At 41.3% G+C, this 25,627-nt stretch overlaps 1 protein-coding gene across 1 annotated transcript in view; it reads left to right on the forward strand.

The window, feature by feature from the left end:
- The first annotated feature begins 100 nt into the window (after nucleotides 1–100).
- The window catches only part of LOC141807732 (F-box/LRR-repeat protein 7), a 35,004-nt gene continuing 9,477 nt past the window's right edge, over nucleotides 101–25,627 (forward strand). The window contains exons 1-2 of the mRNA XM_074693910.1: nucleotides 101–488; nucleotides 10,317–10,406. Coding sequence (XP_074550011.1) covers nucleotides 452–488; nucleotides 10,317–10,406 — 127 coding nt within the window. The 5' untranslated portion in view covers nucleotides 101–451. The remainder of the gene's footprint in view (nucleotides 489–10,316; nucleotides 10,407–25,627) is intronic.

Below are 25,627 nucleotides of genomic sequence, written 5' to 3' on the forward strand. Positions count from 1 at the left end.
TCTTTCTTTAAATATCCACTTCTCTTTCTCTCCCTGTCTCTGGTCTGCGGTCTCTTTAAATCCAGCTCCAGAGGAGGAGAGCAGCGCGTCCTCACTTACTCGTCTGGCCGCTGAGATTGCCCGCACTCAGCCTGACAAACAGCTGCACACCATTTAGGAAAACTTTCCTCCAAACTCCTCAAGTCTGGATTTTTTTTTAAAGCCTTCAACTTTCTTTGTCTCTATCTGTGGATACTGAGTTGGAGAAAAGTCTGCACCGCTGGATTCTCTGTTTGCGTAATGCTGAGGCGTCCTCTCTTCAACATCTGGATTAACTATTTGGAGTCAGAGCTAGCGGCCCTGCTCGGTCCTCTGCCTGTCTATCCTCTCTTTATGGAAAGACTGCTTCTTCTTTTTGGGATTTAACTTTTTTGATAATCCGAGTTTGTGGATAGATTATGTATTCTTTAAAATGGGTGCGAACAATGGAAAACAGTATGGAAGCGAGGGTAAGTGCTCTCATTTCCACTTTAGTCACACGTTTTATATGAAATCCTCTGAAAGGGAAGCCTTTTTAATCAAATTACACCCTACAAAGAGTGCTCACTTCCTCTCAAACTTACCACCGTTTCTTTTATATCTTTAATTTCGTTCAGTAAACTTTCCTTCTCCTTGTGTGGAGTTCACTTGCACCAATCTGTCTTAAAAACTCCACATTAAACGGAAATGACATGTAATAGAGTTAATATTAACGTAAGACTCTACATTTCCAACACTTTTACTTTTAAAAAAGTTAATTCTTCATATATGACAGCCAGAGAAACCTAGTGACCATATTTTAACCGTTTAAAATTAACACTTTGATGCTAACTGCGTTAAACACTCGATAATAGCCTAGCATAAAATAAACTCATTTAGCCAAATTTCGACATTTGCTAACGCACTTTTGTTTCATTAAATTACATTTTTTCACCTGTCTATTCTGGTTACAGGCTGTTAAATGTAAAAAATATTAAAACAACCAGGCTGAGAATCTCTACAAAGTTAAATATACATGTTTATCATGAGTCAGGCTCTTTGGTTAAAGTCTGTGTAAGAATCTAGCATTAAAATCATCAGTCCATTAAAATTAGCATAAACATTAGCTTCATCATACTGCAATAGTAGTTTAAGTTGTTGTATTTTTTGCTCTTAAGAGTGTATTTTGGGATTGATGGAGGTGGGGAAAAAGGAGAGGGATGATTTTGGGATCTTGAAAAGAAAACGTTTGAGACATTTTTGGTCCACATTCTCTCAATATATTGTTTTTTCCCTCTGATTTGGCAGCCATTTTGTGCTTATTTGTCATTGCTATATTATTATTATTATTATTTAACAATACATGCAGGTGACCTTTAGCTGGAAAAAAAGTAGCCATGTTAACAAATATGAAGCCTGTGCAAAGGTGCAACAACTGCAGTTCCTTAAGCGTCCACTTGAGGCTGGCAGCAGGAACAAAAAAATCTGTACACACAATTTTAAAAAGCCAATTTTTATTCTTTTTTTATGGCTAATTTCTCTAACTGCAGGTCATTACTCAGTATTCAAGACAATTGTGAGATAACGAGTTTGCTGACTCAGAGGCACAGCTCACATGACTGGCAAACAGATACCGTGTAGATGTTAGTGAAGACATTCAATTTTAAAAATCATCCAATTTTATAAAAGGCAACTTTGGAGTAAAAACTAGAAAAGCACTCAGAGAGTGCAGACCTCCGACAAGCATATTGTGATTGTCACCAACACTTGAGTCCTACTTTAATGTTATACTCCCTTTCAGCAGACTGTCTGCTACAATTTGGTCTTAGTTGCAGGTTTGTACGATAATTTGTTACCTGACAGTGTGGAAAATTATGATGACCCAGTACATATTTCATATTCTGGATCTTAGTATCCAGAATATTGCCAGGATGTGGATCGTACTTTTACATCTGTCTTGTATTGTTTTGCAAAGCAGTCCGACCATTTATTGTGAAGTTATATACACATATGGTTAAAAACGGCCCTATCTCACAATGATAAAGAATCCTTAAAAAAAAATTCCTGGATCTAGACTGTGATCCAGATCACCTCCAAAATTTAATCACTTCTTCATTATCCAATTTTGAACATTTCTTGAAAATTTCATCAAGATCTCTTTGTAACTTTTTGAATTAAACTTTGTAACTTTTTGAACAAACAGACAAACTCTCCCAAAAACATAAACTCCTTGGCGTAGGTAATAAACATGTTAACTGCCAGGTTCAAAAAACAATTTTAGTCTGAATAGAAAACTTCTTAACTAATCTCAATATTTTTGAATATTTCGAAGAAGAAATGTACACACTTTGCACATATAAGGATATGGCTAATTTAGCTGACAGGTGGGCACTCTGTAAATGTCTGCAAAGAGACTAAAGGCCTGCCTCTTTACTTTATCCAAACACTGATGAAACTAGTTGAATTAGCGTTTCCAATATGGACGCTGCTGTGAGGCTTCAAAACTATGTATCAGAAACAAATGGGAGATGTTACAGAAACTATGTCCATAGACAATACAGTCTATGGGCCCTGTATGGAAATGTTGGCGTGTTAATGGAAAAAGCACCTCTTTGGGTGGTTTCTCCAACTGTTGGCCGAGTGTTAATGTTGGTTCTTGGGCAGGTCCAAAGAAACACCAAGATACTGATCATAGAAACACAAATATGGTCTCTCTGGCTCATTTCATATTCTGATTTTTATTATGCATACTTTTTAATGGTCAAATTTTCATTTGTTATTCATAAAAAGTCTTTGATGAACAACAGAGATATTCCCTGTTCATCCAACTTAGATATCAGATATATTCAGAGAGTTATTTCACCCAACAGGAATGCATCTTAAAGCCTCAGGAAACCAGCACTGGACAATTTTCTGTGATGTTAATGCAGCTGAAATCCCCATCTTAAGACGCTCATACCGATATATTGATAAAATCTCCAACCATGGAATAAATAAGCCTGGATTTTCAGCTCCAGGGACACAGTCAGACTTCTAAGAATACAGTATTACGTCTCCACTGCCTCCTCCATCCTTCTCAGTCTTTATCACCCTGAAAAACTTTATTCAGACTCTCCCAAACATCCCTCCTGTCTCTGGAGCAGAAATGTTTGTATAAATAACATTCCAGTCAGCTCTCTTCCTAAGTCAATAGCTGCACAGAACAGATCGGACCTCATGATGTTAAAAATAACAAGTGGATCAGCTCCACCTAAGGATTCAGGCTGTGACAGTACACGAGAAGATCTCACACAGATGTAACTTCTCCTTGAGCCGCAGCGAGCTCTCTTTTCATCCTCATGTTCAAACTCAGGAGGGAAAACAGACACTAAAGATCCTGCACAGACCATTAGGATGATTCACAAGGTTATACTCCTGTTTCTTTGCAACCCTTGGGCAAAGAAGCACAGGCACCACGCTGCAAACCGAGTCTAACTACTAGTGCAAACACAAGCTTGTGCTTTTTGTTGATGTAAGACCGCCGCATGTTTACATGATGCAGCCTAACTCCCACAATTCAAACTGTGATCTCTGTGTGTTGAAACATCTCTTTTATGATTCAGCAGTGCTGCAGTTTGAGTTTCTGCTCTGTGGTTTTAAGTGGAGTATGTGAAAACATTGTGAGGAATGATTACTGTATAACAAGAGAAGTTATATGAAGCTGTAGAGGAATTCTTTAACGTATAATTTTGTAGATGGAAGGGACGTTTTACATGTAAATGTCAGAGGTCATCAAATGAGGGGTTTTGGATGCGATTCGTAGAGCAAGTTTACATTTTCTGATGCTTCAGAATCACAGTTGTGATGATGTTTAACATCAAAGTACTAACAGATGTTGGCTTCTTGTTGAAAGTTAAAGTCTGTGCAAGTTCAGTCCCAGTTTAAGGGGTAAGATTAAGGCCCCGTTGACACAACTACGTTTCACCCCAAAGTGCAAAAAACGCCGTGAGAAAAATCTGTATTTACACGGAAAAGTTGAAGGACTAAAAACGCTGTAGTGAGCGTGCCAGGCCTGTATCTGGTGCTATAACTGTCTTATCCAGAAGTGACTCTTGGTAGGTCTCCACAGAAGTAGAGTTGGGTCAATCATCTTGTGTACATGGGGTCCTTTAGCTACGAACAAGTTCCATTCTTACACCATGTAAGTTGGGTTTTTACTGTAGACTGTAGAAAAACATGAACGTAGTCTCCCCAACGTCACCCGTCTGTGTCTGAAACGGAAAATGAAGCACATCGGCTATAGCGGCCATACTGGTAGTGGCAAGGGATTCGCCTACAGCTATAGGGCGCTTGTCAGTCATGTGATCCTCAACTGTGCCTCTTATTGGGGGAGCTTGCGATCTTAGGCCCCGTTTACACGGAGACTCCCGCAACGATTCTTCCTTTGCGTTTTCAAAAGCCACCCGCGTTTACATGAGGACGGCGTGAAAACGATCCGCGTTCATACGACTCCAGGAGGAGTAGTCTCCTCTTCTGTTCTTTCTTTTTCTGCCGTTTTGCTGTGTGAGACGGTCGGCAATCCAACCATAACGCGCATTACCGCCAACTACTGGCTCAACTGGAAATGTGGCTGAGCGCGGAGCCTTCACCTAAAACTGCGAGTGCGCATGCGGTGACGTCAGCGTTTCACCCTGAGACGCTCCGCTCTGTGTTTACACGAAGCTGGATGGAGGAGCGGATTCAGATCTTTCCACTCTGGGGAGCGTTTTCAAAAGTTTGCGTTTTCACTGAAAACGCAACGTGGTCTCGTCTAAACGGAAGGCCAAAACGCAACGAAATGTTTGCGGAATCGACCGTTTTCGGCGTCGTGTAAACGGGGCCTTAATATCCTCTGAACAGCCGAGTTAGAAAAAAATTCACCCCCTGTACAGTGGGTGCCAATAGTGAAATTAGAGACTCAGACAGGCACCAGGCTGTAAATAGGTTAATTTCTGCTTTGAAAACGTCTTTTTTTGGCTTGGTGTGTATGTGACTTCCTGTACTTCTGTAGCCAGCCTCAAGCGAACACTCGAGAAACAGCAGATTTTAGCACTTCCGCATTGTCTCATATTCCTTGACCGGAGGTTGCTGCTTGGTTTTTACCCGAAATACCCCCTAAAACTCTAAATAACTATTCAAATACATGTATTATACTTCATATTCATTGGGAAAACAGATCCTGCTTTTTTTTTTTGTGTCCATGATGCAAAAAAAGTGAGGATACCGAGATGATTACGGAGCACAAACACAATCTACACTATGACGCAACCCGAGATAAAGTTGACGATGCTGATGACCGTGTAGCAATGCGTAGCTGTGTATTCATACACGTCAAAAACTAGTACGTGTCGTTGGAGCTTACAAACAGAGCTTACATAACTTTGAAACCTTCTCTGTTTTCTTATGTACTTATACTTATTGGCATTGTGAAGTTAGAGAACCACGTATGTCGAGGACCTCCTGCATTAGTGAGTGCCACTTGCAGAAGTGTTGCAACAGATGCACATTTTTGTTGAAAGACAGTCAACATATTCAGCAGCACGTTTCAGAAAAATTTCCCCCTGGAGGCTGTTTTATGTTGGTTGAAAATGCTGGTTCTGTGTAGACGAGAGGCCTAAATGCAACAATACCTTTGCGTTTCATCCTAAAAGCGTTGTCGTGTAAACGGCCTCTAATGCTAACTGGTAGCTACTTTAAGCTTGCCTAAGGCTAGTCACACACTATATGATTTTCAGCCCAAAGGGCTTGTTGTAGCGATAATTTTTCAAACTTGTGGTTTCATTTTGACAGTTTTACTGCTTCTGACTGAGTCAAAAAAAAACAAAGCCTATTGCGAAGAGCTAAAAACTGCAATTCTTTGGTTGTCCACTTGAGGGCAGGTGCAGAAACACCAGAAACCACATACACACCTCATCCTAAATAGCTAATTTCCCTACTGGCACACAAAGGTTTCATATTTCGTTATTCCTGAAGTTAGTAAACTTACAAGTTTTGGCTAACTGAGAGGCGGGCATCCTTTAGCCGTTTGCGAAGAGGCTTAAGACCCGCCTCTTAGCCTCAACCAAACTTCAACACAGCAAGGTTGAGTTAAGCATTTTCAATATGGCTCCTGTCAGAAACAAACGGGTGACGTCGTGCACAGCCTTATATGGTCTTAGCATACCATACCTTGAATCATAAGTATCAAACATTTGGTATTTAGGATTCTATGTTGGGCTGCCTCTAACACCTACAATAACCAGTGAGACGAGCAGACTTCAAAGTGTTTGATTCTCCTTTTGTACACTAATACTTATTAGTATTAATATAGTTACTTTATGAAAAAGTCCCTCTGTAGTAATTATTTTCCTCACTGGGATTTGATTGAAGCTAGACAAAAGCAGGTAATACCAGATGAATCTCCTCTTCATCGATGGACACTACCCAGATACCAGAAAGGCAAAGAACACTTGCATGAAAGCTAACACAAACTCTGGAAACTGAATGATTCAAAGAGAGAAAAGTTCTTGTTAAGGACATTAAGAAACATCTAAAATCTGGATTATTTGATTCAAAGTTTTGTCATTCCTGAGATATCACCAGTTTGTGTCAAAGGCAACATTCCTGGTTGCAAACTGCAAAATCTTTCATTTCTTGTTTCCTCGTGTTTTCAAGTGTGACTCAACAATAAACAACACACAGGTCACAACTATGCAGCAACTCTCCACCAACTGTTATATAAGACTATCAGACAGGAAGCAGGAGCTTTCTTTTAGAAAACAATCCGCCTGCACAGATCCACAGAAAACCAGCCCTGCAGAGTTCCTCATGCTGAGAGGAAGGATGGTGTAATCAGAGAAATATTAAAGTTAATTTGCTCGTCTCTATCTGGCTTTATGTTCTCTGCTTCTATTGGATATTAGATGATTTTTCAACATGAAGAGTCTGAGTCATTTCTGGAGACGGAGGGAGGTGAGGCAGATGTGCCGACTCGATGATGTCACCACAACATGTCATTCTTACGTTAAGAGCTGCAGTGATTCAAAACCATTTATACATAAACCTCTGGCGTTTTCATACTTTGTTGCTGCCTTTCTCATTTCAAGCCATGTCTGGGGCTCTTGGATTCAAAGTTTGGTTATGTTTTCAGCTCTTCCATCAGTCTGGCCATTAACAGCTCTTGGGTCATGTTGGGTAAAACTGTAAGACTTGGACAAAGGTACAGTGACATCACCCATTGGTTTCTGAAGAGGCATTTTGGAGAGTGCCATGTTGGGAGTTTAACCCAGACTAACTTTCAGCTAATCCAGAAACTGGCCAAGAGGTGGAGGTGAAAACATACCCTTGCTCCTGGGCTAACATCTACAAGGCGCAGTCCACCTCCGGTTAAGACCACCCACGCCCCAATGCAGTTTGTCACAAAAGGAAAACAAGGTGTAGAGGCCAGAACTGCTCTTTGTGCGAGGCTCTAAACCGGATGCAAAATTTATGCAACTAAACTATAAAGGCCAGGTGCAATGTGTAGGTCATTTTAGATGGTGTCATCATTTTCAGGACATGTGACTTATGAAATGTGCTGTGATTCGCTGAGAGACACATATAATTTTTGATAAATTTTTTTAAAACTGTTTTTTTTTTAATGACAAAAAAGGTGGATGAAACCTTCTGTAATGACCTACACACTGCATTCCAGTCTTAAAAAATAATGCATATCTGGTCTAAATGGGTTAATCTGGTGTTAAAATGGAAGAATTAGCATGGGACCCAGTTGGGTAACCTTGAATTTAGCGAGCCCCATGTGAGTTGCATTTTTTTAACACCAGTTGTAGCCACCATAGCTGGTACAAAACTAGCCTCGGTGATTTCTCCCATTTGTTTATAAAGCAAGGTTTTAAACCCAACATTGGAAGTCGCCATATTAGAAATGCCTTCTCAGCCTAGTTTTGTTTAACTGAGTCAGTGGAGCCACTCGGCAGCACTCAGTCTGAAAATATAAAGCCTACATTGAAGTTTCAAAAACTGCAGTTCTTCAAGTGTCCACTTAAGGCTGGCTTCCACAAGAGCAAAAACCACAAAGACTCCAAGAAAAGATGATTTTTGCACCATGGTTCCAGAGAAATCATTTTTCTACCCACAAATTCTGTATAGGGATGATGTTTTATAGCTCATTTTTTCAAAGTTGTTGAACACACAAGTTTGCCCATGGAAGGACATTGCTGATTTGACTGATAGAGAAGCACCCTGTAGCTGCAAAGAGGCTTAAAGTGATACTCCGGGATGGAACAAGTTGGGTCCTATCACAAGGTTCAGGGCAGAAATTACCCCTACAGCAGTGTTTTTGTGCAGCAGAAGCCCAGGGCACTCGCACTAAACACCCCCTCCCTGCTCCTCTGCCGGTTTCCTCTGCACTCAGACGGGGCCATATTTTACTTCACCTAAAGCACAAATAAACGGACTCCCACCGAAAAATCATTGTGTCTCTTCGTCCTGGCAGACTACCTGCGTTTGTTTATATCTGGCACGCCGCGCCCGGACTGATACACCAAGCGGGGAGTGCCTCGTAGCCAGCTGTGGCTCTGCAGCGGAGGTAGCGCCGTTTCACAATTCAATTAGAACTAGAGCCTTATTTAGCAGTGTTTTTGTGTGAAAGTAACGCGCTGAAAATTCTCTAAATAAAGCGTGAATGCAGACTGATATTAGATTTTTTCGGTGGGAGTCTGTTTATTTGTGTTTTTGGTCAAGTGAAATATGGCCCCGTCTGAGTGCAGAGGAAACCGGCAAAGGAGCAGGGAGGGGGTGTTTGGTGCGAGCGCTCTGGGCTTCTGCTGCACAAAAACACTGCTGTAGGGGTAATTTCTGCCCTAAACCTTCTGATAGGACCCAATTTGTTCCATCCCGGAGTACCACTTTAAGCCCCGCCTCTTTACCTAAACCTAACTAGAACAAAGCTAAGTTGCGTTCTTCATTTTCCAATATGGTTCCTTCAATGATAGGCTTCAGAACTCTGGATCAGAAACAAATGGATGACATCACAGAGACTATATCTCAATGTTATACAGTCTGTGGGCAGCAAACAGACAGTATTTGTCAAGCTCTAGTTACTTCCACCAAGGAGGTTTTGTTTTGGGGAGTTTGTCTGTTTGTTTGTTTGTTGGTGAACAACATAACTCAAAAAGTAACGAACAGATCTGGATGAAATTTTCAGGAAATGTTCAAAATGGGATGGGGAAGAAGTGATTACATTTTGGAGGTGGTCTGGATCACTGTCTTGATCCAGGACTTTTTTTAAAGCATTCTTTATCTTTGTGAGATGGGGCAGTTTTCACCATATGTGTATATAACTCCACCATAAATGGTCGAATTGTTTTGCAAAACAATAAAAGACAAGGTCACCATAATTTCTGACTGATGTAAAAGTATGAACCAGATCCTGGCAATATTCTGGATACAACACTGTCAGGAAACAAATTATTGTACAAACCTGCAATTTACACCAAATTGTAGCAGACAGTCTGCTGAAAGGGAGTATAACATTAAAGTCGGACTAAAGTGTTGGTGACAATCAAATTGCTTGGCAGAGGTCTGTGCTCTCTGAGTGCTTTTCTAGTTTGTGAATGAAATCTTAAATTTGACCAATCCAAAATACTTAGCCGGTCGGTCCGACATCACCAGCACATCAAAGTTCCAGCATCCAGAAAGTAGAGGTTTCGGTGTCGTACCTAGGCTGTGGTATTTTGACGCCTAGCTGCTGCTTTTGCTTCTTATTTTGGCAACTGTCACATCAGTTTAGGAGCCTGCTCTTGATTTGCATGTGGCAGCGACTGTTTCGAGAATACCTCTTCGTGACGTGCCGGCGAAAGTCTCAGGAAAGCCACAGAGCTGCATTTATGATCTGAGTGAGGAATGAAATGCCACAAACAAAAAACTCCACGGGCTGTTTGCAGTCTCAGGGCAAAGCGGGCTGTTCTTCTCCAGCAGCAGCAGAAGAAAACAATCAAAGAACACCTCTGTGAAAAAAACTGACAAAGTTTCATCTAGTTTAGAGCAGTAAATCAGGTTTTATTTAATCATCACATGGCAGATGTACTGACAGTGTGACCTGAAAAGTATTTCTAATGATTCATTGAAGAGAGTTATTGCTTTTATCTCATGCAGGAGTGTTTCCTCACTAGTCTCTGTGGAAGTGAAGCCAGGGCGGGCCTAAATTTGTCCTCACAAACCAGCAGAGGCTTCTTGCATACCAAAGCTAATGATTATTTCAAAATAAGAGCGCATAATGGTCATGAAAACAAAAAGTTTGTGATGTTCTGTCTCCCCTGCAGGTAAAGGGAGCTCTAGCATCTCCTCTGACATAAGTTCGAGCACAGATCACACACCAACCAAAGCTCCAAAGAATGTGGCTACCACCGAAGGTAAGGCATCTGGTGCTCATTAACCAAACACCCCTCCCTCCTTCTCCTTCTTCTCCTTCTTCCAGCCCTCTTTTTCCTCCTCATCCACTCTCTGTTCTGCCTATTTTGGGAGAGAAACCTGCGTGTTCCTGGGATAACCCCTAAATTGAAAACAAACTCACAGCTCCCATCAGAACGCAGAAACCAAAGGCATTTTCTAGGGCTTTGTTCGAGGAGGAAAAAAAAGCACTTCTGGCTTCTCATTGTGGAAGAATGCTTATCTAAACTGCGGTCGTATCAGGCTCAAAGCGCTGCCAGGGAGGGAGGTAGAGTACGTGAGCTCAGGAGAGGAGGGTGAGAGGGATTTTTCTGGAGACAAAAGGTGTAGGGGGGACATTTGGAAGATGTGAGCTACACCTTCCCATGAGGAGTGAATAAAAACTGTAAGCTGACTTAAAGGGGCTCAAAACTTCTTCAAAAGGACTTGACAGATGTCTTTTGAAGCCCCCACTCAGCTGTCATCTCGAAGACTGATCTAAACATCCACTTTTTTTAAGAATCTCTGTCGTGCTGTGAAAACTTTGTACCTCAGCTCTTTCTCCTCGGGAACCACAGCTTGTTGTGACATTTGTGTACTAAGTCGAACATCCAGTCCAAATGCTCACAACCAAACTGTTGATGGTTTATTCTTTTTATGTTACAATAAACTTGCTAACCGAGCAAAACTTTGCCCACAAGCTGAACCAAAATCATCCTCCTTTAACCTGAAGTTTACTCAACAAAAATCATTTACAATAACAAGAACTCAAACAAACCAACCCACACCTCAGCCACCAGAGTGTGGAGTAATGTTTTCAGGAGTTGGTGATTTCTTTTGTCTAGCTTAGTTTGTTTGATTGCTGAGCTGTAGATTGGCTACAAACAGCAGCAGCAGCTTTTTAGTACCTTAAATATTTAAATGCTTAAGGAGTGCAGTAGCTAACACATGCTACATTTTGTATGCTAAAGTTACAACTAAACAGAGGATTGCAACACTAGTTTTTTACATTTCTAAATATGTCTTTGAACAATGCTTTCTAGCCCAGAGTTGCTACACATTAAAAAGAAAGTCATAATTAGCCCATAAAGTCATGGTAAAGTAAATGTGTTACCTAACGTTAGCTTCTTTTGGAAGCTAGAACAAACATATCTCTATGTTAGCTTGCAGAGTGACTATCTCTACATATTTTTTTTAATTGTTTGGTGTCCACCAGCTAAAAATACCGCCCATTAAAATCCCCTGCTAATTGCTGCTATCTAGTACAGTGTTTATCCGCTTACAAATTCTTCATCCAACAATGATATAATTCTTTTTTTCCCGCAAATGAAAGCTGGATTTTTACATTTTTTGGCTACTTGGTGCAACAAGTTCGAAAAACATCAAAATTAGCTGATGAAGTTGGCAATGCTTATGTGTTAGCTAACATTTCCTTCCTTTAGAACCATGTGCAAACATAGCCTAACATTAGCATACAGCATTAGCATGAGCTTTAATTTGTTTCTTTTTTTCTCCACGAGCAAAATTATCTTTTAACACTATCCCTGCTATTTGCTGCAATTTAATCATTAGGTTAAATCAGTTAAAACATAGCCTCATGTTAGCATACAACCTCAGCACAAACATTCAGTCTGTGTCTTCATTTAGCTTTAAGAATGGTGTCTTTTTTAGCTCTGTGTTTGGTCTCCACCACCACCACCAACAACAAAAAACACTGTTTGGTAAATCCTAAATGTTTTCTTTGTGCTAGCTGTCACTAGCTAGTTGCTATCCCTATCAGTCTGCCATTAGTTTGTTGGGAAGCAGCAAGCAAGCATTTTAGTCTGATAACTGCTACTTCTTTTGGCTGTAAGGTGGGTTTATGAGAGCTAAAGATGCTAACTCATACAATTAGAGTCACCTGCTAAAATCCACGATATTCAAAATAGTTTCATTATTTGTTGTAAAATAAAACAGTATGGTTCAGTAGACTGAGCAGTAAGCAGTGAAGCATCCTCGTGTCACAGGTCTTAAAAGAATGTTCTACAGAGCAAGATGTTTGTGAAAATCAAAACCTACAAATCCATATCTCATAAAATCAACCACGAATAAATTGCAGTCTCCTTGTCTTCGTTCTGCGGTCTCCTGGAGTCGTCTAGTGACTCACCGTCTGTTTTGCACGCTCGCACACATATACTCTCCAAACCCGGCTCTTCTCATGCATTGTCATCACCAATCTTAAATTTGCTCTGGCATGATGAATGTAGTATTCTTGTGGTTTGGAGCTACCCACCCAAGAAAACAGATCCCAACTCCAGCCTGTGTTTATGGCCGTCAGTCATCCGAAGATTTCAAGGTGTTTCTCTAAGAGAGAATGAGAAGAAACCAAGAGAACAAAGACTTTCTCACGAGACATCAGAGGAATGTTTGGTTACATGCAAGATGTGGTTCTATTAGTTTGTCTGAGTGAGGTTAATGCACTGATTAACCTCACTAAGTATAGAGAGGGATGTACTGCCCTCCTGTGAGTCTGCATTAGAGCGAAGAAGATTACAGTGACTCGTTTGACTTCCTTGGAAATGCTGACTCACTGGGATCTGTTCGTTATGAGCTTCAGGAAATGCAGCCAGACTATTTTTGGAAAATTGATAATAAATGTGTCTGCTTGGAGAACAACCTGTGCGCATCGGAATATATAGATAGAGTATAGACCAAGTCCAGCAGCTTCCCCACCATAATTTCCCTACCGTGTTATGACTGGAATTGTTAGTTTTTTCTTCACGCTAAGTGGGAGTAAATTACATGGTCTGGAACCGCCATGGCCACAGTCAAATCCCCCCTCCTTAAAAATTCACATACGCAAGTACACACACATGCATACCAGCATTCACACACTCTCCCACACACACACGGTGGCAGATTACATAGTCCTTCCCCACCTCGTCCTGTGGTCCACTAAACTAATCAGGAAGCAGTCTGGGCTGTTTCCCCACCACACACTGAGAGGATTCATATGAGGGGGCCTATACGGTTTCCTCTGGCTGGAGAAATGTCACGGCAGTGTTGGTCTGTTAGTTTGTTGTCAGTCGGTCAAGTTTGTTTCGACCTCAGTGATGTCAAGACGCCACTTAATCAAACATTAAAATATGACAAGACCGATTCATGTAAAGCATGTCCTAAGATAAAAAGTCACAACATGCATATGAAAATATTTTAAACATTATTAGGTTTATTTTGCCTCAGGATGCCTTGAATTGCTTGGTTTACTTTCAAGCATTTTGCTAACTAACATTAGCTATATGATACCATATGATACGGCACGACACAATTGGATACCATACGTCATAACATCATTGGATACATCCAACACAATACAGTACAGTATATGAGAAGACCCAGAGTGATACTATATCATACAATAAGACATGACACAACACAACATATGACATGACCAGAGGAGGATAAAGGTCATGGCCCCTAGGCTAGGCACACACTCCAGGCAGTGTTGCCAGATCTCACAATAGAAATAAGCAACCAGCTCTGAGGAAACAAGCCCCAAACAAACCCAATAGGAGACTTGCCACACTGATGGACCTCTTGATAACAGTGTAATTATTTATTTTTGTTTACAGTATATTGGTAGTAAACACAGTCAACATAAAAAAAATTGAATAACTTATTATTTAAAATTTGATTAGAAGAAAATACATGCACATTATGCATAAATGCCAGAAAATTGGCAATAAACAGTCAATATAAAAACTTCAAATGATATAATTTTTTTGCAACAGCACTTTAGAAATCAAGCCAAAAAACCCACCAAGCCTAGGACTGACAAGATTTACAAGCAACTTTACAGAAAACAACCTCAAAGTCTCTTATGATAAGCAGACTTGGCAACCAACACAAGTTAACAAATCGTTGAGTGTGGCCACATAGGCACCTGTTGATTTGATAGGTAGCATATTTAAGGGGCTGTTTACACGACAACGGTTTCAGGCTGAAACACAAAAGTTTTGTTGCGTTTCAGCCTCGCGTTTACACGGAAACAGCTTTTCAGCCGACCTAAAACGGAAACTTTTGTAAACAGTCACCAGACTGGGATTTTTCTGGAAAGCTGCTGACACCGTTGCCATGTGAACACAAAGCCGGTGTTTTCAGTGGAAATGCTGACGTCACAATCCGCCTCACGCGCGCATACAACAGGACAACAGTTCTGTTGTCACCATCCTCGCGAAATACCGTGTTGTGCTTGTGCTGCTGAATCTGCTGACTGTCTTTCAACAAAATGTGCATCTGTTGCTCCACTTTTGAACTTGGTTTTCCTGAATACACCAGATGATCAGCCCAACTCTACTTCGGTGGAGATCTTCCAAAAGCGGCTTCTGGACAAGACAGTTATAGCACCACCTACAGGCCTGGCATGCTTACTACAGTGAATTTTGTCCATCAGCGTTTTATAAACGCAGATTTTTTTCAGTTTGTTTTAGCGTTTTTAGATGTAGTCGTGTAAACGGCCTTTATCTGCCCTTGGACACGACACACAACAAGGTGGACACAACACAACAAGATATAACATGACCCATACAAGATACCATACAGCACAATATGACACAACTCAATATGTTATGACACAAGATATGACACAATACAACACAATTTCAGACATGATAAGACATGAAAAAACAAGACATGATACAATACTGTATAAAAAAAAGGTCCAATATGATATCATAGGACACAAAACCATCCAAAACAATACACTTCTGGACTGGACTGGACATGCGAAACAATAAGATACCATACACCATGATATGACATGACAAGACCCCATAATAATCAATACCATGGGACATGGCATACCATGAAAGAACACAACATGTTAGAATGTAGCATATGAAAAGACCAGGTACGATAAATGACACAACACCGTTCAGTCTGACGTGACTCAAGACAGGACAAGACTTAACACATGAAATAATAACAAAAAATTACATGACACAACATGGGACATTATGACATGATACATTACAATTAGACTATATGTTACAACACAACAGGATACGTTATGGGGCAATATAAGACATTATGATACTTTATTTTAAGATGCGACAACCAAACATGAGATGTTACAACCTATTTGATACGAGGGAATGCAAAAGAGATGGCTTGATTAGTACTGCAAGAGTTAGCTTAAATTCACATTTCTCATTAGTTAAGTTTGCCAAATCAGACCTGGTTCGGCTGATTTAAGATACAATGTGATATGATGTTACCATACGTCAGGAATCAATACACTTTGTATGCTAAGAAATGTGTTATGGTAAAAATATTAAAAATTCTGTTGAGTGACGAAGCTCGATTTGATGCATCTTGATCCAGTTTTCCATTTCTGAGAAACAAAACTGTTACAAGAGAAAAACCTCATGTTCAAAACTCTGTCTGAACAGCTGAAACCAGACTGGCTGGAGACACAACTAACCGAAACTGTTTTCCTACAAATCAAAATTTCAGCCAACGAAAGAATCCGAAAAAGGCTATAATCATCTCGGAACTTCACATCCTGGCTTTAAAGTCAATAAATCTTAATACTGAATTATTGTCCCGCCCCAGTATCAGCATACAGACGGAAAGTAGGCCACAGCCTGTCGTCCTTCACCGGTCCAATATGTCTTCCCACAAAATCCGCATTAGGAAGTTACACTCATTCTCCTCCTGAAAACAAACTGAGGCGGGCAGTCATCTGGCGAGTTTTTACAATGTGTCTCTGTTTTCATTTATTATTTAGACGGGCTTGTGGTGGGTTGACCCAGTTGAGTTGCTTATTAGCTGCAGACTGAACGGCACAATCCTGGACAGTAAATCCTTCCTGCGGGATGAAACTGAGTATCTCCCAGCAGGGGGTTCCACTGTGACCCTGTTGGGGCCTCAAGGGTTTGCTTTGGCACAGCCGGGCTCGGGGTACAAGAGGAATGTGGCTCAGACATGGCAGGAGCTGAAACTGACAACAGGTCCACATTTGTTCGAGGTCCTTGGGACTGTTTTGATCCAGTTATACAAGCTTTGCTCACTCAGCACAAACTCACTGGGGTGTTAATAAAGGTTAGAAGTAAGCTTCACAAAGGCATCAAAAGGTAGCTGAGGAACAGGGCATGGTGGAAACAGTGAACAAGGCAACTTCCTCTCTGTCTGCCAGGCGTCGAAGAAACAGAGATAACACCAAAGGGGAAAAACTTACTCTATCTTCTTACGCCCAGAAACAGTGAAGAGAAGTCGACACTCATAGTGAGTCTTTTATATAAAACCAGTCTTTAGCTTTAAATCTCTGAATCTGTCTGTGAACTGCTCCAAACAGTCTGTGCTAGAAATAGCACGAGACCATGACAAGATCTTCATGAGATCTTGCTGAAACTATGAGGTCATCGCACCTTCAGTGCACTCTTCAGACTTGTCATTCTCAGGTATTTCTGGGTAATGAACTCTTCTTTTTCAAGTAGTCTGGAAAACAGCACAGAAAAACACGCTTTTTTAATTTGCAGTAACATTTTCCCCTTTTCACGGCAAGCTAGCTGGCTAGTTAGCTGGCTAGTTAGCTGGTTTATCAAAAGATAGTTTCTGACTGGTTTTCCCTTTCTGTGGGTGGAACTTGTCCGCCTTGGGCCACTGATGTGGGCTGTTAACTGCAGAAAACTGAAATCTTATTAGGTGTTTTTGTTTTATTTCAGTCAAAAATGTCTTTTTAGACTTGATATGAGCCGCATTCACTTGACCAGTCCAGAAAAGTGTCTTTCTTCAAGTTATTCTAAGAAAGAAATGAGGTCTGAATTGCTTGAAACAAGTAAAAAAATAAAAATCTTCCAGTGGGGTAAGAGAAATGTGCTTGTCAAGACTAGAATAATGTCTTGAAGGTCCCATATTCTGCTCCTTTTCTGCAGTTTAATATGGATCATTGATGTCTTCATGAAATGGTAGTAACATTTTTTTGGTCCAAAAAGCCAATAAATCAAGCACAGCAGTATTGTTTCCAGGCTCTCATAGCCCCTCTGTTCAGAACGTTCTGATTTAGTGGGCGTGGCCTTCATATGTAAATGAGCCACTACTGATACCGCCCCGCTCTGCCACGTCACTGAGAGTGGCGCCACGAGCTCCGAGTGCACAATGTTTAGAAAACAGTGAAGCTTGTTTACCGTGACATTACAGGCTAAAACAACAGGCTAACCGCAGCTAAAGTTAGCATCCTGAAGCTAACACAGAGACCAGGGGGACACTGAGGAAAAGCTCTTCCATCTACTCCACAGCACACAGCATTTAAAATACTCACATTTCCAGGGTCTGAGGTTTGTTGGTGGATGGTTGGTAATGCGCCTGGATTCAGGACCAGTCTATTGGCTAGCCCTCTGTTGTACTGTCCAAAGTTGGAAAAGCAGTCGGCCGTGAAGTGACTAGCACACACATGCACAGTTTGACTGAGTGTAGCTGGAACATTTCCTTGATAAATGAACTCTAGCCACTTAGTCTTGTCTTCCTCTGAGGTGGGAAGCTTGTGCATGGAACCGTGTGGCTGTTTACAGCCAAAAACAGAGCAGTGATGGCTCTTCAACTTTGGCATTCTCCTCCCCGCTGCCGGAGAGACTTGCTCCTGATTGGTCAAAAAAGGGAATTGCTGACTTCGGCAAATCCCCAAAATCCAAACAGCTCGTTTTAGGTCAGGATTTTACATTTACAAGCACGACTAAGTACAGGTTTTGTCATTAAACATCACATTTTGTGGGCTGGGGGGAAAGCCAAAGACCCACAAATTTCACTAAAAGACTTAATGAAGTGATTTTTGCATAATATGGGACCTTTAATACAAGTACATCTTTTTTTACCCCACTGGCAGGTTTTATTTTTACTTATCACAAGCAATGCAGACCTCATTTTTGTGTTTAAATAACTTGAAATATGACACTATTCTGGATTGGTCAAGCGAATGGGGCTCATATTTTGTCTAAAAGGGCATCTTTACTGAAAATAAGAAAAAAAAACACTTGGTAAGAGTTTATTTTTTGCAGTGTTGACATAGTGTATAACACAGGGGTTTCCACACTTTGTAGCCATGGACCCCCAAATAGCCATGCAAGAAACCAGTAAACCCCTACTGACAAAAGCTCACTGCTAATTGCTTAAACGGGGAGCTAAAAGCTAGTTTCAGACTTCTTCTGTCTCCCCCTAAAGTCCCACTTAGCTGTTGTTGGAGCATCATGGGTCAGCTGTTCAGTCTAAACAGCCTCCCCAGAAATCTGCTGTCTCCACCATCTTCATATTTTGACCTCCCAGAGGCAACAAATTCCTCACACTCCATCTGTAAACCAACCTCACGCTCTGAAGCCCCATTAACTCATGTTTACCTCGAAAGAAATATCGAGTTTCGCTGTTGATTTTTGCTGCGCCAAAAACAGAGGGGCGACGTTATGGTGTTTGTGTTGTCGTTGCTGATGGGACGTTAACAGCACGGAGGAGATTTACGTTGTTATCCTCTACTGGAGTTGTAAACTTTTATCCTTCTTTTGGGTCATTTTTTCACAATATATCTTCAGCAGAACATCTCTGGACAAACTTTGAGCCTGTGTGATGGATGTGTCTTTGGCTGCAGTTTGTTTTGTAGAAGAAGAAGAAGCATCTGTTTTTCGAGGGAAGGATTTGTCAGGTGATGGATTACCTATCGAGGATAAGAGGAAGTAACTCGTTTCCTTTTTATGCCCAGAAATCTGCAGCTTCGAGGAGTCTGAAGAAAAATCTGGCTTTCACTTGGGAGACAAAGAAGCAGTCTGAACTTTTTTTTTTTTTTTTAGAGGAGTTCAGAAGTTGCACTCAGAGCTATCAGTATCTTATTCTTATCCTCTGTCTGCTTTAAAGAGAGAACACAGAGGAGCAAAGAACGCCAGCGCTATTTTCCCCAGATTTTCTCCATCAGCTGTCCTCGCTCCTCCCCCTTCCTTTCCTGAAGCCAGGAAATCTGAGCAAAAAAGCACAGAACAAGGCAGCGAAAGAAAACAGAAAACAAGTGAAGGCAGTTTAGCGAAGGATGGGATTGAGGGAGAGGAGGGGGTGGGCTTCATCTCGTAACTCTTCTCTGATTACTGCTCCGTCTTCTCTCTCAGGGAGGAAGAGCCGGGCCTGTTGTTTTGTATGCGTGTGCCGTTTTCTTCTGCAGGGTCACATTATTCAGTCCTGCTACAGCAGCGTGTTTGACAGGAGTTGGGAAACTCGCCACCTGGCCTGAAACGCTCGCTTGCTTCCTGTATGATTTTGGCCCGTGAGCGATGTTTTCACTGCGATTCACCTGGGTCTATGGACTTTCATGTGGCAGGACGACCACAGTTGTGAACCAGCTGAACTGACACATTGGACTTCCCCTCCCCTCTTTTCACTCTGTGGTTTTGTTTCATTACGTAAGCGGGGAAGTGTCAGTCATGGCTGCAATGGTACAAAATGAGAGGAAAATGTAGACGGTGTTCTTGAAGTTTTGGATAAACTGAGCCATGTGTTTCAAACAAGCAGAGCTAGATGACAAACTTTGAATTTGTGGTTGTATACACACCTGGCTCTTTCATGCAGGGGAAAAATATCACTCAGAAGTTTCATCCATTTTTCTGTCATGTCATGGCCTGTATATTAGCCATTAGCCCTTCAGAGATTCTAGTCAGTCGCCCATACCTGCTTTAACTTAACAGAGACAGTGTTGAACTTTACCCCAAACTCACTCTTCTTTCATGTTGTGTTGATTGTTTTGACCCAAGCAGAATAAGATTGTCTGCTTTTTCCAGGACTGCATTTCCCATGAGCACTATCATCCACTGTCATAATCTTGGGGCTCTAGACAAAATGTATATTTGGTATGGAAGCAAACAAATGAAATATAAGTAGGTTCTTTGCTTGTTTTTGTTATTTTTGTAGATCTTTTAAGCCTTTAAAGGTTCCATATTATGCAACAATCCCTTTATTAAGTCTTTTAGTGAAATTTGTGGGTCTTTGTCTTTCCTCCCAGCCCACAAAATGTGATATTTAATGACAAAACCTGTACTTAGTAGTGCTTGTGAATGTAAATTTCCTGACCTAAAATGAGCTGTTTGGATTTTGGGGATTTGCCGACGTCAGCGGTTCCCTTTTTTGACCAATCAGGAGCAAGTCAGACCTGATTGGTCCACCAGAGCAGAAGTCCCCTGAAGTCCCTCTCCGCCCACAGGATGCTAACTTTAGCTGTGGTTAGCCTGTTGTTGTAGCCTGTAATGTTACAGTTTCTAAACATTGTGCACTTGGAGCTCGTGGTGCCGCTCTCAGTGACGCGGAAGAGCGGGGCGGTATCAACAGTGGCTCATTTACATATGAAGGTCACGCCCACTAAATCAGAGCGTTCTGAACAGAGGGGCTATGAGAGCCTGGAAACAATGCTGCTGTGCTTGATTTATTGGCTTTTTGGACCAAAAACATGTTCCTGCCATTTGATGAAGACATCAATAATCCATGTTAAACTGCAGAAAAGAAGTAGAATATGGGACCTTTAACCAGAGCGGACAGGGCAGTCGATAGAAGCAGCAGGTTGGACTTGAGCCAAAGGACTAGCCTCATGGAGTGTGCTATAAATTGCAAGGCCATACAGGCAGTTTGATTGGGGATGCACGCGATATCGGTATCAATAACGGCCAATGTTGGTAATTTTTTTTTATATATTGGTATTAGCCGATATTTACTCATTAGTTGCTGGCATTTTCAGAGCATCTTGAACAATCTTTCAAGATCCAGATTTCTTTAACTATGTAAATGCCAAACTACCTCAGAAGAGTAGACCCTCTTCTATTATGTCTCTGTTCCCGTTTTTGATCCAAAAATCAGACAAAATATACTTTTTTAATCCCGCGCACTCCACCCTTTGATCCTCTTCATGGTTATCTTTTCTCACGATTGCACCACTCTTTCTCTCTGAACTACCTCGACACCAGTGGCGATTGCTCTAAGACTGCAAGGGAAGCTCTACTTCCCCTAAAATGTCCCCCAAAAAAGTGGTGATATGGTCTGCTGTGTGTACATTTCATTGACAAAATATGCGCTAGAATTCCCTCATCTTTTGTTCAGAATCAGCTACCTATCACAGGTAACTGGCTCCACCTCCTTCTCATTCATCCCCGCAGCGTCTCAGCATGGTGATTGGATGATCTATCTGAGGCTGAATTCTTTTCTGATTGACAGTGAAATGAGCCAGTCAGCGATCTTGAAGTATAACCCTCCACTGTAGCATCTTCTGAGTTTTACAGTCAGTTGTTCTGGACTGATCCGGAGGCTTTATTGATCCCCAGCAAGTTTACCTTTGTTAAAAACTAAGAGCGTTGAAAGAACACTGGTAAAATCCCCGAAAAAAAACACCTGGTTGGTACAGCAGGGTCACAGATCATTTTCCTGAAAAGGAACAGAGGGTTGAATTTATGTTTAAATAATTAAACAAATTTATGATGTAAAAAAAATGAGCTTCCCCTCCTTGACTGACCAGCAGCCGCCACTGATGGTAAGGTCTGGATTTTTTGCACCATGAAATAAACAATTATGATGTAACAACAATAAACTTTCCTAAACTCTGATTTTGACCTGTAGGGTCTAGCAATTAGGTCAAGCACTCGGAGAGGTAATCCCTTCAGTGGGTGGCCTTGGTTTAACTACAACCTGTGGCTACTTCTGGCAAATGCTAACCCGTAAAAAAAATTGCACGAGACCTTAACTAGACAGTCTTCCATTTTTTTTCTTTTAAGTATTTTTTAGTCACAAAAATCCCTGAAACAAAAATAGTCTGAGAACACTTCACGAGACTTGCAGAAATTATGATGTCTTAACAGAAGGATCCCCAAACTGGGTGATGACAGCTTGGAGGTGTGGGCCTCTAACACCAAGGTCTGCCTATATCTCTGCCCACAGCAGGCCTCCAGAGGGCTGATCAATCAGAGGACAGATAGATAGATAGATAGATAGATAGATAGATATATAGATAGATAGATAGATAGATAGATAGATAGATAGATAGATAGATAGATAGATAGATAGATAGATAGATAGATAGATACTTTGTTGATCCTAAGGAAAATTTAAAAGGTAGACAAAAGCAGGAAGTCATGCAAAGCTACTACAGGGGCACCAAAGGACAGTATACGGCCTAAAACAAGCATGATACCCCCCCTTTAAAGATGAAACTTACCTCCTCCTGGAAACAAACCAAACCCTGTTTTGTCGTTTTACAACCACAAAATGTTCCCTCTGTTCTGTTCCTTTAACCACATGATCTCATTACATTTGCTCTTCATCACAACCAAATCAACCGTTCAGGCCAGGACTCTTTTTTCCATTTCGGTCTGACCTGCAGTCCTCTTTGTATATGATGTGTGTAGAACAACGCTACCTCTCCTCATCCATTTAATACGACACACACGCTGCTGCCAAGAAGGATCAACTGTAGAAAGGCATTTCATGAACACTCTGTCGCCCCGTCTTTGACGTCCTGCTTTAACAACCTGTAAAAAAAATGACATCATCCTGACTTTCAGTGATTTGCCAAACACCAGATCCACGTTCCTCGGAGCCAAATGGCTTTTGGAGTCCGAACTGTCATCTGTGTTCTGGAAAATTTGTGCTGTGATGAATGCTAACTTTTTAAGGAGTGCCTCTGAGTAGATCACGCCTTATAATTTGGCTCTGAGACATCTGAGCGTCTGCTGTCCTCCTCTGCAGAGGATTTATAAAGTGACGAGGGGAGACTCTGGAGACGTTTTTGTCTTTTGCACTGACAGAAGTCTAAAAACTCCCTTGAGGAAATCAGTTGTGCTGTGAAAACTGAATCCTGAGTAAGTGTGAGCGCCGCTGCATACCAGGAGTGGTGGAGCTGTGGGGGTTGTGTGTGGCTAAGGAGTCTGTTTCCTGTCCAAGTGTGCACATTGTAAAGGAACCAGAAGGCCCTATTGTCTTTCAGTTGTCCAGTGACGTAACACCTTCCTGTAGTGAAGGCTTTGCTGATAGCCGAGCCGCCACACTGTACGGGAATATCAACTTCCATGTATTCAATAAAACCCAAGACAGACAGATGTTTTTTATCCCTCTGTCGGATGTTTCCCTTTTTAAAAACTGGAGCATGTAACCGTAAAGGCCTGATAAATCAATTTGATCCTCTTCGTTCAAGCTGATACTTCTTCTTCTTCTACAGTTAGCTCATCTTGTACCGCTCTGGATTTGATTTCCTCGCTTATGAGTAATAAACGAGCATCAGTGACTCTCTCCACCCTGTCGTTGCCTTGGCAGGGAGGAGCGCCGGGCAGGAACATGTCACACAGCTAATGGCGTTGAGGTAATGGATTGGTCTGTCCTGCCAGATGCAGCAGTAATAATCCTGCAAGTTCCAGACAGACAGGGTCTTAGCAGAGCTGTGCAAAGGCCTGAAAGGGATCCCTATAGCTTAGGTTTATGACCGGACTGCATCTCAGTCGGGACTGACCCTGCCTGTGCACTTGTCTCCGTCTCTGGTAAAGTCTGCAGACTGTTTTGCCAATTTATCTTCCCTCCTCCTCTTTGGATTCTGACTCCTCTGAATCTGTTTTTCTCTGCTTCTCCTTTTTTCTTCTCTAAGTTCATCAGGTTTTTGTCATTAGTGCGACATCACCCCAAAACTCCCAGCTGCGCCTCTTCATCCCGCAGGCATCTTGTCTTTCCAGTGATCACTTCGATTGATTTACACTCTGGAATCAAAGCGTCCTCCAGATGTGTCTCAGAAGTTGAAGTTAATGGGATCCTTCTGCGGCACTGCTGCGGATCAGCATAGATTTGGGTATTAGTGGCGAATGATTTCAGCCAAGTATGCCTTACTGTGGCTATACGCACATTCAAAATGCATGACTTCTGCTTTCATTTCACCACCGCTTCAGTCGCTCTTTGTCCAGAGCAAAGACCAGATGTTCCACTCTTTCTTCTTTGATTCCAAAACCAAACTGAATCCTCCACCATCTGCGCTCGCGCTGAGTCCAAGAGGAGTTTAACAGCTGCGTGGTATTTGTTCTTTTAATGATGGGTTTGCAGCAATACAGTGATATAAAACCCAACACCACCGGTTGACTTGTACAGTTCTCAGCAGTTACAGATCACTGTGAGGAAGTTAATATTCTCTGCATCCACTAACCAGATTATTCTGGAGTTTCAGTTTAACACATGCTCCTTATTAATGGAAAAAGTTTTCCTGGTTGCCTTTGAGGTATTTATTTTGAAAAACAAATTCCAAAGCTGTTATGATTTCATCTCCTGGACCTCAAGTAGTTTGCAGCTTCTTTAGCATCTTTAGCAACTTGTGTTGTTATTCTGTTGTTTTTTTAAATGTATCTTGGACTCTCAGCCTGGGACAATAACTTGCCTGAAGCCACATGCCCCAATGCCCTGTTGGCGAACATGCATATGGATACATATGGATGGATGTCTTTGATAAGGACGTCCTGTTTATGATATAACTAATCGGTTCGAAGCCAATCTGGGAATAAATCCAATTATTGGTGCCATTAAGCATTACATCTCATAAGTCTTGTAAGTGTTGTGTCTTGCAATCTCGTAGAGTTGTGACTTATCATTTCATAAGAGTTGCATCTGGTAATATCGGAACAGTTGCTTCTTTTAAGAGTTGTATCTTACATCAGATTCAAGCGTGTTGTATCTTGTACCCAAGTTTGGGGATCTTGTACAGAAGAGCAGGTAAAGTCGATGATTTTTAAAGCAAATTCTTATGGCTTAAAACTCATCTCTCAGCAAATTCGAGAACTGGATTGATATCGGTAAACATTCATTATCAAGAAATCAGATCACGGTTAATCCCTCAAAAAATTGATCTAGGACCTAAATGTTTTCTGTAGTTTGGTTTAGGGGCCTCAAGCTAAAACATGTCGGTCTAGAGCAAGGGTCTGCAACCTGCGGCTCTGGAGCCTTATGTGGCTCTTTGTCTCCTTTGCAGTGGCTCCTTGTAGCTTTAAAAAAATTAAATAAGTTTTTTATTTTTTATTTTTTACAAAGGGTATTGATGATTAAAGACATTGATACTAAATAAATCATGTGTTAAATTTTGTTTAAATACATATGCATCACATCTTGAAAAAGGGCGTGCCACTGCTGTACTTCATCCTCTATGGCAATTTAAATATATATGTATATTTTTTAAATTTTGCAACTTGTCAAA

Source organism: Halichoeres trimaculatus, unplaced genomic scaffold, assembly GCF_033239565.1.
Source record: "Halichoeres trimaculatus isolate MK-OKI-2021-1 unplaced genomic scaffold, fHalTri1.1 fHalTri1_scaffold_18, whole genome shotgun sequence".
NCBI lineage: Eukaryota > Metazoa > Chordata > Actinopteri > Labriformes > Labridae > Halichoeres > Halichoeres trimaculatus.